General features: G+C 43.9%; 1 protein-coding gene across 1 annotated transcript in view; it reads right to left on the reverse strand.

The window, feature by feature from the left end:
• Positions 1-399: 399 nt before the first annotated feature.
• The window catches only part of PIK3AP1 (phosphoinositide-3-kinase adaptor protein 1), a 113,599-nt gene continuing 97,930 nt past the window's right edge, over positions 400-16,068 (reverse strand). The window contains exons 15-17 of the mRNA XM_060125739.1: positions 12,694-12,764; positions 11,256-11,374; positions 400-4,371 (exon numbers count right to left, since the gene is read on the reverse strand). Of these exons, the coding sequence (XP_059981722.1) occupies positions 4,314-4,371; positions 11,256-11,374; positions 12,694-12,764 (248 nt within the window). The 3' untranslated portion in view covers positions 400-4,313. The remainder of the gene's footprint in view (positions 4,372-11,255; positions 11,375-12,693; positions 12,765-16,068) is intronic.

Below are 16,068 nucleotides of genomic sequence, written 5' to 3' on the forward strand. Positions count from 1 at the left end.
AAAAGTCTGATAACAGTAGGCTTGGGAAGAAGGAATAGGAGATAAAATAACTGATTAGAGAAAAAGGAATATGGCTTCAAAGATTCTTGGAGGCTGATGACCCACAGGGCTCAAAAATTGTTAGGACTCAGGGGCACCACCAAAATCAGGGTTGTTCTGCCAAACTGGACAGTGTAAAACATTGATAAATCTTATTTCATCAGTTTCTTCATCTAGATTAATGATCTCATTCCCTGACACCAAAAAGGTTGAAGGGGAAAATGCCAGTGAAAGGAAACCCCTCCCAAATGGCTGTACAACTTCTTTTTCATGATAATTCTAATAAGACTCAATTGGTTAAAGAGTTTATGACCAGCAAATGATCCAGAAAACCAGAATTTCAACCTTTTATTCTTATTCTTAATAAACATGATCATCAAAAGTCTTGGTCTATAGATGACAACATATCTTCTGATTTCCATCTTCAGCTACCTTTTCTTTGAAATTTTATTTCTTCTTTCTACTTTATGTTTGTCTTGCTAGTAACTTTTCTATTGCTATTTACCACCTTCTACCTCTACTTTTTCTGTTCTAGATGAAGTGTTCTAGATACTGAAGAATTTTATAATTGGTCTGAATTCTTTCTTTAGGAAACAATCACTTAAAACATTGGTTCTTAGACCAAAGAGCAACTAAAGCTATTAATTTCTTTGTACAGTTCCCATTTCACTGTTTCTGACACATTTCTTTTAACTGATCTGTCATAACGCTGATACAGAGCATGGAATGGGAATTGCCACATAATAAGATCCCTTGCTAATTAGGTGGTGAGTCTAGTAAGGTTGTCTCCCTCCTTCATCAGAATGAGGTATTCCCCACCAAGGGGAATTGCCTTAGTCCTAAACTTAAAGAGGTGAAGGGACCTGAGTTATTACTAAACACAAAACATTTTACTTCTCAGATGATGGGGAGTCAAGTTAAGTGAATTCAGCAAGTCAGCAGCAGTCCAAAATAAAATCCAGGTTTCCTGACTTCCAAGCCATGTTCTTTGTCTACATCATGCTAACTCTTACTGCATGGCTAGCTAACACATTTTCTCCTATATTGTGGGTTAAATGGGCTCTGGCGAGCTAGCCAAGGAACCTATTTATTACAGTTTCTTTGAGAAAACGAATTCTGAGTTTTGCCTCAGAAGTCAGAACACATCTTTCTACCTCCTACTCATCCTCTTACCACTCTGATGAACATAGTATCTGGCCATCAGGAATGAATGAGGAAGGCCATCTTATATTCTTAATAACTCACCTGGAAATGAATAGAACACTTTATCAAACCAAAGCAAATATTTATACAGGAAGATTCTTCAAAATTGAGGACTGATTTTTAGGATGAATCTTCTAGAGTTATCCAAATTAGCTACTTGTCTTTCTTAGAAATAAATCTGTTACTAATACTTCCTCAGCCAACCAGCTGCAAAACCACACACTATGCTTTGAAAGACAGCACAGAAAACCAACTTACTTCCAGGGGCAAATGCGAGAGGGATCTAAAAATCCCAGCTATTGAGGTGATGTAGGACAGAGTAGGATCTCTCTTTTTTAATAACAAAGTAAGACAAAAGAGGGGGAGAGGGTAGGTAACTTAGCTTGACTTGTAAAAATATTCATTGAAGTCATTTACATACTATTACTTTGCCTAATTATGGCAAAGCATTAGGGATTATTCACATCATTAAATACATCAAGTTAAATTATTTGATTGCAACACAAACCTCCTGTTCAGAGTCTCTCAGTATTCATACTGTGATGCTCATATAGTTGGGTTGTCTGCTCACAGGTTTTAACATAAGATGAAGGAACAGTGCTGGCCTGGGAACTGGAGGACAATGTACCTTGCACAGTTAGAGGCAAAGGCAATGGCAGTGAATATGACCAATAGCTTCACTGTCTATGAGCCAGTTTGTAAAATCTTGGGGAAGGATGGTGGCCACACAGCTGTCTCCCAAGGCATCACATAGAGAACTTTTTAACTGGCTCTTTGGACACCTAGCTACAATTTAGTTTCTGATTCTCATTGTATTTAAATTCATGGTTTTGTTACATAATGTATTCCTAAAAATGTATACAAAAGTTGAGTGTGTGGAAGTTGAATAAATTTACATTATAATGGGTGGTTCTGTTTCTAGAGAATGAAAAATTTCACCCCAGCATTAGAGACATTCTTTGATAACATGGTCCCAGTGTTTCATCCAAATTTTTCATTTTCCTTTTTTACTTTTACACACAACCAATCGTTTTGGATGTTCAGTGAACATTCAATGAGGATTTAAGACTTGTCATTTTTGACGTGGCACTCCTGATCATTTCCTTCTGTGTCTCAAGTGTGTGTCACATTTATGAAACCCAGGTATCTCATAAGCACTTTTAATTTTATGTTTTCCACTTATTTTCATATAAGAATAAAAATGCAATAAAATATTCCAATATTGCACAGTGATGTGCATACAAAGATGGTAACACCATTGGCTGGGAGCAGATTTTGCTATGTTACTGATCTAAATGCTTGTTAACCAAAGAATGTAAAAAAAAAAAAAATTTAAATTTCCCATCCAAAAAGGAGCTTAGAGGTACTAAATATCTTTAAAAGTATATCTTTTATCAAGATCAAATGTGCTTAAAACAGAGCCTATCAAGAAGAGGAAGGATAACCATACCAACCTTGTATTTCTCTTCTCCTTTTATCTCATATCACCCTATTTCTCCCAGATAAGTGACCAGGAGAGTAAAGGGACCATTGCAAAATGGCTACTATGTGCCAGGCATTGTGGTAGGTAAAATTTCCACAAATACTCTCTTAAGGGCCGGCGCCAATAGTGTATTTTATGTCAGAAAAAAACAAAACAAAACAAAAAAACAGAAAAACAAAAACCCAAGATCTCAGAAGTTATTAACTTCAATAAGTCCTTGTTTGCTGGATTGAGGAATTCGATTGAAAAAGAACCATTGATCATTACAAAAGGACCCAATAAAACTGTACTTAACTGGATCTTTAATAGCATGGCTTTTATATCTTTGTGTGGGATGGAGAATAATTTCATGGAGAAGCACCAGATTTCTGATAATTTTTAAAGAAATAGGTCTGATACTAATTTTACTGTATGTTTAAGCATCAGTTAAGGGCCTGTGCTTTGAAGGTAGATTTATGTGCTAGGGACTCAAAATTAATGATATGTTTAAGGCTCTACATTCTCTGCACAAATTTCCCAAGCCTGGTGGTAATAACGTGTATATAACGAAATAGATAACTATTTCTACTTTAAGTTCCTCCTTCTTCTTCTGACCCATCAGCAGAGTGAAAGTCAAGGGTCCTCCTCTCTCCTATGGCCAGAACTAAGATCTATTGCTCTGCATCTAAGGGTGCAGAGCAATAAGTGGGGTCCCTGGCATCCCAAGCTTCTGGTTCCCAACCATTTTTTAGATGTTCTTTGGTAGCATCACTGTTTTGCAAGCATACTGACTTATAAATGCTCCAAATACTTGATAGTCCCATACCTGGGAGATATGGAAGAAGGAAACTTCTGGAAGGCCAATAGTCAGTCACTGACCAAATTTCTACATCTGCGCATTTCTTGAGGGAGAGAGCTTGGCTATTTGGAGATGGAAAGTATGGTGACCTGATATCAGCAGGTCCTGATTCTAGACCCACCTCTTCGTCTAACCAACTGAGTGTTCTTGGTTCCAGGCTTCTGTGAAACCTCAGATTTGCCTTCTATATAAAAGGAGTTAGGACTCATCCCTCTCTAAAGTCCTTTTGAGTTTGTTGTATGTGACTAGCCCTGGCATTTAAACACCCTCCTGAAGCTACAGAAAAGCTGAAGAATCATTTAAAAATTAGGACATATCTTCTTACTTGAATACTGTAAGTCAAATCATAATCACTTCTAGAAATTAGATTGGACTAGCAAATAAGTAAGACCTAATATAAGTACATTTCAGTAAAATCACTTGTAATGTACATTTCTGAACAATCTTTTCAGGCTCCTGACATGCCAAATTAGAGGTAAGTATTCCAATTAAGTCGTCATCCTTTTGGCAAACAAGAATAGGGATCAATATACTTGATGATGGTGAATGAAGTCCTTAGTTTCACCTCTTTGTGCCTTAATAATATCTTCTTCAAGGAAAGCCCAGACCAGCAGGGCTGCGACAATATCAGCAATGAGACTGGGTCTTAAGGTCAGCATTCAGGACATAAAACTCAACATGAAGACATCATTAACAGGCTGAAAACCACAAGTCTCAAGGTCCCGAAGTAGGCAGGTTTAGGAGGTGGAATCAGCGACCTCTGGGTGGAACAGGTGGAGGAGGATGGAAGGTCTCCCTGGTCGGAGGCCTGAAATGAAAGATAACACAATTATTATCAAACGAATTTAATTAACTAGTTCTCAGGCATCCATGATTTGTTGCAAACTTGGTATACTATGCAAAGGACATGTTCTTCAATTAATAAAAGTGGAGAAACATACGGACCTTTCAGTGGCATACATGCTAAGCTGTGGCTTGCAATCCTAGCTGCACATTAGAATCACCAGCAGAGCTTTGAAAAATAACAGTTGCCAGGCTCGATCCCAGACCTATTCCATCATAATCTCTGGAGGATAGGGTTCAAGCATCACAACTTTTAAATAGTGTCCCTCCTTCAACCAGGTATATTAACCATGTCGTTTATTTTCTGAGGCTTTGACATCTGGGCCCTGGCTGATCCTGGAGGGCCTGCCCCTCCTAGGGAAAGCTAATTCCTAGAGATAGCAAACAACCTGCAGAGAGCACACCTTTCACATGCAAACTAACCAGTCCAGAGCCCATACTCCAACCATGTCCTTTAATGGGACTCTCACATTCGGGACCACTATCCACTGCCCTAATCACCCCAGGGCCAGGTGCTAGACAACTGGAGACAGCCCCTTTGCCCCGGAGCCCACTGAAATTATTCAAACTAGCCAATCCTTAATCTGCCTAGCCTGCCTCGCTTGTTCCTTCCTGCAGAACCCAAAATAAAGGCTCTTGCCCATGTTTCTCCCCTCCCTGACATTTCTCCTGCCTAAACCTGGGGCTTTCCTGTGTGCCCCACCCCAGCATAATGTGCCCCCTCCTCTTGGGATCTAGGAGTATAACAAACTCCCTATTCAACGGCAGTCGTGGGGCTTCCCTGGTGGCGCAGTGGTTGAGAGTCCGCCTGCCGATGCAGGGGACATGGGTTCGTGCCCCGGTCTGGGAAGATCCCACATGCCGCGGAGCGGCTGGGCCCGTGAGCCATGGCCACTGGGTCTGCGTGTCTGGAGCCTGTGCTCCGCAACGGGAGAGGCCACAGCGGTGAGAGGTCCGTGTACCACAGAAAAAAAAAAAAAAAAAAAAAAGGCAGTTGTCTCCTGATCTGCTGACCTTGCCATACCTAAATAATAATAAAACCTATATTTTAAAACTCCAGTGATTCAAATGTGCAGCCAGGCAGGAGACACACTGCAGTGGGGAGATCCCTTGAGAGGACTTGAGAATTTCTGAAGTCGGCTTCTCACAACTACTTCCACATGGGATCACTAAGTGTGTTGTCCCAACTCCATGTCTGCTTTCCTAGAAGCCTCCCTCCACGTTAGTCTAGATGGTTTTTGAACGGTACTAAATGATACTCCAGACAGACCTGGGTGAATGTATTTACAGAGGGTTCAACAACTACAGATGGTATTTCCTCATGTGTGCTGTAAAACCAATATTTAATTCTCTTGGAAGCAAGTCAGTAAGTCAAGAAAGAGAGCTTTGTCAGGTGCTGTAATTGAACTGTGCTACCCTGGAACTGCATACTTGAGGACTGAATGAATCAATGAGTAAATATTTACTAAATGTCTCTTGAATGCAAGTTTGCGTAGGTCAAGGAAACGACAAAAGAGTTGGGAAAAGACAGGCCATTTCAGGAGCCAGAGAGGGAGGCAGAAGTAGAAAAGAATAACAACAGACATCCTCAGGAGGGTCTGCAGTGGCACCTGGGAGTAGATGGTTTTGTGTGGTTGTCTCTTTATCCAGAGAAAACAAATGGACGGTCTCCTTCCATCGCCCGACCTGCCCTCCGAACCATGGGCTTAAAGGAGAAAGCTGAAGGACAGTCAGGTGATACCACTTATCACTTGAGTAAGCTTAGGCTGGCTTCCTTCTTCTCAACAGACATTTATCTACTGTGCATCTACTCCTGGGTGTGGGATACATCAGCAAGTAAAATGGGCATGGAACTTTCCCTTAAGGTGCTGAGAATATAATGGATGAGACAGACAACAGGGAAAATCAGTACGCTGCACTGAAAGTTTTGATAGGGCACATTCAGAACCTATGAGAACATATGGCAGAGGCATTTATGCACACATCTGGAGAAGAAGTTCAACTTCTCTGAACCTCTTTCTCATCTGCCAGACAGAGGTAAAGATGCCTACGTTGGAGATGTAGGTATCTATATTGGAATTGCAGATACCTATACTGTGTGAGATGACAGTTGGAAAGTGGATACCACTTTTGGCTTAGAGTAGGCACTCAAGAGGTAAAGCTAATAATTTTATTATTATGATTAAAGATGTATTCTTAGAACTTTTCCCCATGTATGCCCCATAAGCCTTACATTTTACCTTCCATCACAAAGAGGGTCACGATTCCCTACTGGTCCCTCTTCCTCTGCTGCCCGACTCTGCAGTTGGGGCGAGTCTACAAGCAAACCATCTCCACATTTCATTCTGATGAACAACCCAGCTAAGGATTGGAAGCCCCATCTCAGGGAAATGGGTTTGTGATTACAGACATATCAGAACCATGAAAATAAAGGTTATTAAATCAGAATCAAGTGGTGGTCTGTGGGGGAGACGGCCTCTCCAGGACGCTGGGAAGTTGGAGCTGGAGACAGGATTGTCCAGTCCAGAGACCCGGGCACTGGCTGCTTTCTCCTCCGTGTTGAGGGTGAGGTCTGTGCTGATGATAAGTTTGGTTCAAGAACCCAGCAATCCTAATGTTGGTTACATTCTTTTAAAGCAGGCCTATTATTTAGATGGTATGCTTTTGTATGATCACAACATTGTTAAAAATATCTTTAAGCTTCCCTATTAGTAAATAGCCTCCCGAGTCCCCTTACTCTCTGACCACTACCCCCCATCCCCCAGGGACTTCACAGATCTCCTTACAAGTCAGCAGCTAAAGGATTAACTCTTGGTACTCCAGGAGGCCTTCAGAAGTATGTTCTGATTTGGCAGTACCTAGGCTATGCCTTAAAGGGGAATGCATAGATTGTTAGTGATTGGCAAATCACTAGTAAATGTCAAAACATATTAAAAAACAAGGGGGCAATGGCTCAGCAAGATGTTGGCTTTTTTTTTCTCTACTGGCACGACTTTACCTATGAAGAGTGTGATATTGTCAGCTGCCCACTCTATAGGGACTAATGCCCTGCAAGGGAAATGCCATGCAAAGATATAATGCCTCTGCTCCTGTTCTTGTCACCATCTGCCTTTCCTAACTTTGAAGTATAAATATATTAGGAACTTACAGCGGGTGGGAATGTGAAGCTTCTTTCCATTAATCTGTAACCCACCTGCACTGTGGTACACGACTTGATGGCTAGCTGTCAACCCAAGCAGTAGCAGTCTATCCATCCACCCATTCACTCACTTGCATGATAAATATTTGCTAAATTCCTAGCAGGCGCCAATTACCGATTTAACTCCATTCTGTGCTGGGGAGAGTAGAAAAAAATTTTTTTCTTATCAAAAATCTCTAGGGACTTCGCTGCAGTGGTTAAGAATCCACCCGCCAATACAGGTGACAACGATTCGATCCCTGGTCCGGGAAGATCCCACATGCTGCGGAGCAACAAAGCCCGTGTGCCACAACTACTGAAGTCCCCGCACCTGGAGTCTGTGCTCCCCAACAAGAGAAGCCACCGCAATGAGAAGCCCGCGCACCGCAGCGAAAGAGTAGACCCCGCTCGCCGCAACGGGAGAAAGCCCCGCGCGCAGCAGCAAAGACCCAAAGCAGCCAAAAATAAATAAATCCATAAAATTTAAAAAACAAACAAAGAAAAACAATCTCTATTCTTTTGAGGTTTACCATCTACTTGAGGAGACAGATATGTAAACAAGGGCCACAACATGGCATGAATTATAATGGAGGTATTTGGGGAACCACAAGAAGGTTCACTCTGAATAGGAACATCAGGGAGGCTTCACAGAAGAGGTAATGTTTGGACAGAGTCCTAAAGGATGTGTAGGAATTTTCTAAGCAGAGATCGGAAGGGAGTAGGAAGACAATATTCCATGCAAAAGGAACAGATTGAGCAAAGACAGCACGAAATGACACAGCTCACTAGGAATTCTTAAGGGGGAAACATCAGTGACTACAAGAGAGGGGTGGGACTCAGGGCAATGGCATGCTAAAAAATAGGGAATTAAATTTAAGGCTTTCATGCCAGGAGGTGCCATCGCCAGCTATTTCTGCTCTAGAATGGGCACTCTCTGGTGCAGTGGAGGAGGGACTGACTGGAGGCAGGGAGGTGAGTGTGGGCCTACAGGGATGAACTCAGGCACTGGCAGATGGAGAGGAGGGGTAGATCTGAAAGCTGCAAGGGCAGCAAAATGAACAGAGCCTGGGGTGCTTCGAGGGAGGCAAGGATGGAGGCTGACCCCGGGGGCAGGCGCTTGGGGAAGAGAGAATAGTGCCACGTCTCAGGCTGGGAAATGGTGAGAAGAAGGCAGTTTGGGGCAGAGGATGGCAGGTTGGATGATGAGTTCAGTTTTGCATGGGCTGCGTCTGAGATCTTGGTTGGACACCTGGTGAAGTTCCCAACGAACAGTAGGAAACAGAAGGCCAAGGTACAGATGGCGATGGAGACTTGGAGTCATTGCTGACAATTCAAGCTCTGGGGACAGCATGCAGAGTGAGACGAGGAAGGGACCAGGACTGGAGAGAGTGATGAGCAGGATGCGCTGTTTGAGAGAAAGGGGGGGTTCAGGAGAACATGAGTGGGGAAGAGCGGCCAATTCCCAGATCTGGAAGTGGAGTGGAGACCACCAAGGTCAGCCTCCCCTCCTGTCCGCCAGTGGGTCAAGCATTCAGGAGAGAGGCCCATTTTATTCTTTGCTCAAACATCTCCTCATTTTATTATGAAAATTACATACACACTTTCAGAACAATTGCATCTTTTCCAATCTTCACACCAAAAATGCACCCAAACCCCGTTTCTATCAGAGATTTCTTTGCAAACACCATTTCTTTAGTAACATATGTTTTCCTCCTTTTCTCTCCCCATCTTTATCACAACATGCTTCCAGACTCCCCCAAAACAATTCATCTGCCATCTCTCTTTACACATTAAATGCATCCCAGTTTCCAGCCTTTAATTTCTGGAACCCATTTCTCTGGTTGTTCCCTCTCCTGTAGACAAAATCCCACAGAGTCTTTGTAGCTATATATTCGAGACATTCTTTTTAATCTTGGTACAATTAGATAACTGCCTCCAAAGTCTTTACCTTCAGGAATAAAAGGTCTGAGATCTTGTATCTTCTCCCATGACACCTGGACCTCCTTGGACAGGTGTAACAAAATGACTAAAAGACTGGACCCTGGAGTCAGGCACACATAGGTTTGCCACAGACATAAAGTCTCCATCCAGTCTTAAGCCCCGGTTTCTACATCTGCAAAATGGGATAACACTAAACATCTACCGCCTAGAGTTGTGAAGAGAATTAAACGAGCTAATGCATTTAGTGTGTTTAACAGAACACCTGACACATAGTAAACGCTCAATAAATATTAGCATTTATTACCACAATTGCTCTCCAAAAACACCCCTCCCCAATCCCCAACTATATATAATTTTCAAGCAACAGAACATTATGCAAATTCAGGTGATTGGACTAGGTCATCGCTAAGGTTCCTTCTAGGGCTAATGTTCTAATATGTGAACTCTATTCTACACCAGGGAAACATGCTCCGTGAGTGTGAAGCAGCTTGGGACCGAGGGAGGCTTGTGTGGCAAGTGTCAGTACGTGAATGTTGCTGGGAGCACACGGAAAAGCGGTAATAGCAAGGGGAGAAATGGAAGGATCCTCAGCGCAGGGTCAGCTGCTCTTTCCAGAAAAGCGGAAGAAAAGCCTCCTTGTGGTACTTTCTCAACAAATTTCACTGATGAGGTTCATTTGAGTTACAAGTTTCAAATTGAAAAAAAAAAAAATCCTAGTTTAAAAAAAACTTCATCCTTTTAATCTCCCCCCACCCTCCCCCACCCCCCACCCCCCCACGCCACATTGTATTTCAGACATCAAAGAATTAAACTCCCAAGGCAAGCCTAGGCTTTTATTCCCAAAGGCTCCTTTCTGCCTTGGCAGACAAGCTAGCTTTGACCACCTCTTCTGTGACTCCGGAAGACCTTAAAAAGGTTCCTGCCAGAAGCCTGAACACAAACAAAGACATACATCAGAGCCCCATAAGTCAGTCACACTCTTTTGTCTAATGCCCAGTTCCAAACCTCCATAGGCTCATCCTTCTCATAAAAAACACTCAGACTGTTGGGCTCTTACTAAGGGCCAGAAACACAATACTTACGACTGTGTGAGGAAGTTCATTGACTATCTCCGTTTTTTTTTTTTTGGCCACACCACGCACAGCATGAGGGATTTTAGTTCCCGGACCAGGGATCAAACCCGAGCCCCCTGCAGTGGAAGCTCAGAGTCTTAACCACTGGACCGCCAGGGAAGTTCCTACTATCTCCATTTTATGGACAAGGAAAGTAAGGCACATGACAGTTAAATAATTCATCCAAGTTCACAAGTGGCTGCCGGAGACTTCCCCAGGCAGTGTTTCCCCACCACCACACCTTGCTGCCTCTCACCTTTATTTCCACTCCCAATTCCTTCTTATCTCCTTGTCCCCAAAAGGCACTGTCTCTACTATGCGGCCAAGGGAATTAGTTATTCGGGAGCTGACTTCTAACCAGATAAAAATTATGCAAAACATTGACCTTTACCTATGTATTTCACTGACAAAATATTGCATTTGTTATTTAGAGTATGTGCAACTGAATAAAGCATCCCTCAAGTTAATGAAGAGTCCACATTGAAATGTGTCCAAAGTATGCATTTCAGTGAGTCTAGCTCTGTGCTTATTCTTAGGTCATTTTAGATGTCCCCAGATCCTACACTCCCCTGAAACTCAGAGAGTGAGGAAAAAATGTCCCGTCAGCTTCGATGTTACCTCTGTGAGGTGGCTCGGGGCGGCACCCTGGGGGGCCTCTCAAGGGGCATGATGGGTGCGGTGTCCACTGGTGGGGGGCCTGGGCTACGACTTCTGGCAACCTCGGGGGCTTCATTATCCTACAGCAAAAAAGATGAGAAAGAAGGGTGAAAATCACATTAAGCAACAGCATAGTTGGACACACTCCATCCCACAAGCTCCTCAGCCCTCCCCAGGCTTTGGCTGAAGGTTACTTACTGACTGATAATCAACCCAGCAATACCAGGGCAGTTTTCCACTGACACTGACTCCCAGAGTCACTGAGGAGACCATCAGACCCAAATTATCATTAGCGATTCGAGCTCTTGTTCCTCACTACTCAGTGTGACATGTGGGCCACCAACATCACCATCGCCTGGGGGCTTGGGAGAGCCACAGGGTCCCAGGCTCCTCCCCACACCTGCTCCATCAGAACCCACATTTTCACAAGATCCTACGTATTTCTTATGCATGTTAAAGTTTGAGGAGCATTGCTCTATGTAACCAGATAGGGCTGGAGAAGTTTTATTTTTAAACAAAAGTCTCTTTTTGGGACAACAGAACGGTGACTGGTCCTCAGTCACAGGGTCATACGAGCTGTGCACTGGTGGGCGGCCCACCCCTAGGACCCTACCTCAGGGAGTCTCCTAGGTTGGCAGTGACCCACGTGACCTCACCCGCACATCCCAGCTGCTGGTCACTGGATCAGGATACACACCCTGACCCAAACTGGGCCTCAGCCTAAGGCAGCAACTTACACTCTGCTCAGAGACCTTGCGGCTCTCGGGAACTGTCTGCCGCTATCCATGTGGAAAAGCAGAAAAGGCCAGTGCGCAGTGAGAGAAAAAGGAGATACCCACAGGGAAGAGGAGACAAAAGAGCGTGTGGCCTCGGCGGGTACAGTGAACAGCGGCTCCCGCTGTGGCATGCCCCGCTCCTGACCCAAGCCCCGAAAGGTGACCACTGCCCCTGGAATCCCTGATACTCATCCAGTTCCCTCTCACCCCTTTTGGCTCAACCCTTCCTCCTTCCCTCTCTTCCTTTCTTCCCCTCTTTTTATTGAGGTGAAATCCACATAACATAAAATGAACCATTTTAAAGTAAACAATAAGTAGCACTTAGTACATTCACAATATTGTGCAACCACCATCTCTATCTACTCCCCAAACATTTTCATGACCCCCCCCAAGGAAACACTGTACCCCTTAAGCAGTTTACCCGCATTTCTCCTACCCCCAGGCCTGGTAACCACCAATCTGCCCTCTGTCTCTACGGATCTACCTTTTCTGGACATTTCATACACACGGAATCCTACAGTAGGTGACCTTTTGTGTTGGGCTTCTTTCACCTGGGTTTCCATTTCCTGCAGTGAAACGACCCCCAGGACAAGACATATGGGGGTGCGGGCCCCGGCTCTCACCTCGTTGTCCCCCTCCATCCCGCTGCTCACACTGAGGAGGCTCCGGGTGCTGGATCGGTTACTCGCGCTGCCTAAAGGGCGCAAACAAAATCAGCTGGACAGTGGATTGTCTCAAGGTAAAGGAAATTTTGCAGAACTCTAGCTCTCACTTACTGATAGAACCAATACACAAGCTGTGCATACGGGCTTCTTCAAAATGCTGCCATCTAATAACATTACCATGTTATTAGAGTTCAGTTTTTCTTTCAGCATAAAATGAAATGGTTCATCTTTGTATTACCACTTTTTGCCTTATAGCTACCATTTACTGAGGGCTTACCTCACGTTACCTGCTTTAAAAGCACGACTGCATTTAATCCCTAGGAAAACCCTACCCGATATTAGAGCTCCGACCTGACAGACAAGAAAGCAGAGACGCTCCAGTTCTCACGTGTTCAGTGGTATTTCTAAAATCTGCAAACAACTTTTGTCGCTAAAGTTTTTTTTTACCTATTTAGAAATTACGGCACGTGCGAGTATCACACATGTATACATACCTTCTAAAAAGGTGCCAGTGTGGCACAAAACACAAAGCACAGATTCAAAAGTATAACTTACACGCAGGGTAGGAACTGTGACTTATGTGAGTTTAGGTGTTCAAGGATGTAAGTTGGGGATTTATCACCTACCTCATTGAAAGAGCATTATCCAATAGAACTTTCTGGAAATGTTCTGTTGTGTGCTATCCAATTTGGTAGCTAGTAAGACACATGGCTAGTGCAACTGAGGAACTAAATTTTATTTAGTTTTAATGAACTTAAATTTAAATAGCCACATGTAGCTAGGGGTTACGGTATCGGACAGCACAGCATTAGAACTAGCTCAAGAACGTGATTGGTCTAGCAGTGAAGAAGGAAGAATAACAGTTAATCAACTAAAACTTTGACTTTAATTTACCAATATTGCCTTTAACCGTATTGCCAGATCTTAGGTCTGCTGAATTTCCACTCAAAATAGCTCCTCATCATATTAGTTTACGGGTAAATTGCCTTAGTTTTGACTTCATTATGGTACCAACTTTGACCTAATTAATTTAGATGTTAGCTTGACGAGAGTCGGTTAAGATTATAATTTTGGATTGTTTCTCGGAGGCAGATTTTTGAATTTAAAATAATGTGTTGAAAATATTTCTAGAAACCAGGGGATTCAGAGTTAGTCTATTAAGGAGCACGTGACCCTGTCTCTTTCTCTCCAGCTACCCAAACATAACACTGCTTGCTCAGCCAGAATGTCCTTTTCTCCCTGCTCCCCCCAGCCCACCCCTATCCACAAATCGAAAAGCTCCTGTCCCCAACGCTCAGGACAAATGCTGTCAAAACCTTTCCAGATCCCCCCAAATGGAAGTAAACCCTCCTATCCACGGGCTCCCACCCCTGTGGAGCCAAGCCTCCCACGTCATTCATCATTGTTCATCCCCTTCCCTTACAACGAACCAGACTCCTTCCAAAGTTTATCCACTAGGAGGGAGCAAAAAGCTGTCCAGGCACTGGCTCCAGGATCCTGGAAATTCGCACCAGCCAGCTCCCTTTGTCCCTCCCCTTGGTGTTCTTGAATTTTTAACGCCCACCCTTTGGCTTTGAGGCTTCGCTCCTGGTTTATCAGCCCTGGCTGGCCCTCTCCTCTCTCCAAGGCTGCTGATCTGCTTGGCCACAACCTGTCTGGACGGCACCACTGGTAGGAGGCTCTGGCCCCAGCCCCCATCATCTTCACTCTTGCTGGGGGAAGGGGGCAGTGCCCAACCCCTTGCCAGGCTTCTGTCACCAGGGAAGAAGGATCAGACAAGCATCTAACTGGTACTATATTTATACCTTCTCTCCTCCATTATAAGTCCCCTGAGGACAGACCCTATTTCTTTTTCAGCTTTATGTCTCCAGTATACTGTCTAGCTCCATAGGCACAGGGCTGTCCTCAATATTTGGTGGAGGAATGAATGAGAGAAAAAAAATGACCCTATATATATGACCCTTAAGAAACTTGAACCAGACAACTTAGAAGAAGGTCAATGGTCTTTCTGTAATGAAACTTTTGTTCTCTTAAACATAACACTAATATTTTGTGCTTAAAATTATAGTCACAACCAGATTTAACCTGCAACTGTTTTCCTGTAGTTCCCAAGAGATGACAGCTGCACCGTAATAAAATAGTGCTGTTTTTAGGGTATGACTCTGGGGGTTGAGGGGCAGTTGGTGGATCAGAGCTGGGCCATCCTCACTCTCCCTCCTTGCCCTGGAAACTGTTTCTCTTTGGAAGGCAGCATGTCCCCATGGTTGAGCACACAGAGAGATCTGGATGTGAATCCCAGATGCCCTGCTTAATTTCCAAGTGACCCAGGGTAAGATGCCTAACCTAAGCCTCTGTTCCCTGGTCTCACAGCACTGCTGTATAGAGTGAGACCGCACGGTAACAGGCTTGGCACAGAGCCTGTAAGAGCATGCATTTGATGAATTACAGCAGCTATCATCATCATCATCATCACTAGTCTCAAAATGGCAGATTATCCACTAGTGACCCAAGGGCCCTCACCTCCAGTGTCCACACCTTTGTGTAGCCTCTTCCTCACCTCCCTCTCGGCTTAGCCATGTGACTTTCTTTGGCCAATGTGACGTTAGCAAGTGTGACGCAAGCCAAAGCTCGATAAGTACTTGCACACTGGGGCTTGTCCTTCTGGAATGCTCCTTTTATGGATCTTGTTATCATACAAGAAGTTCAGGCTATTGAATTAGAGGCCATATGTAGAGAGTCCCTGGAGAGTGAGAGGCCATCGTGGATACTCCAGCCCATGCCAAGCTTACAGCTGAATACAGTCACATGAGTGACCCCAACTGACCACAGGGGGTGGAGGTGAACAATTCCCATTTGACTCCTGGCCAAGTTGAGAATCAGACATAAATAAATGATTATGTTTCAAGCCACTGCATTTTGGGATAGTTTGTTACATAGCAATAGATAACCGTGCAACAGGGCCTGGATGCAGTCTACAGCCACAGAGTAAAATAAAATCCTCTGGTCTGTCATTTAATAACATTTTCTACCCCAATAAGATAGCCATCTCTGGGCAGTACACCACCATACAAGGTAAGAAGCACAGTTTATGCTTTCCAGTCTATTCTCACTCCAAGCTAACTCAAAGTAAAACATACGCATAAAATGGTTTAAATTAATCTGAACCTGAAGTGAGTACTCTGCATTCATCTTGTTAAATTTCCCCTTCCCTCACCCCAAGAGTGTCTACACCACGTCTCCTCTCCTCTGTGACACGTCTGAGCCGGCTACCTGCCTGTCCCTTGCTTCCTCTGCCACCTGTGATCACTCCCATTTCTGAACTTATCAGAATTC

The sequence above is a fragment of the Lagenorhynchus albirostris genome, chromosome 16 (assembly GCF_949774975.1).
Source record: "Lagenorhynchus albirostris chromosome 16, mLagAlb1.1, whole genome shotgun sequence".
NCBI lineage: Eukaryota > Metazoa > Chordata > Mammalia > Artiodactyla > Delphinidae > Lagenorhynchus > Lagenorhynchus albirostris.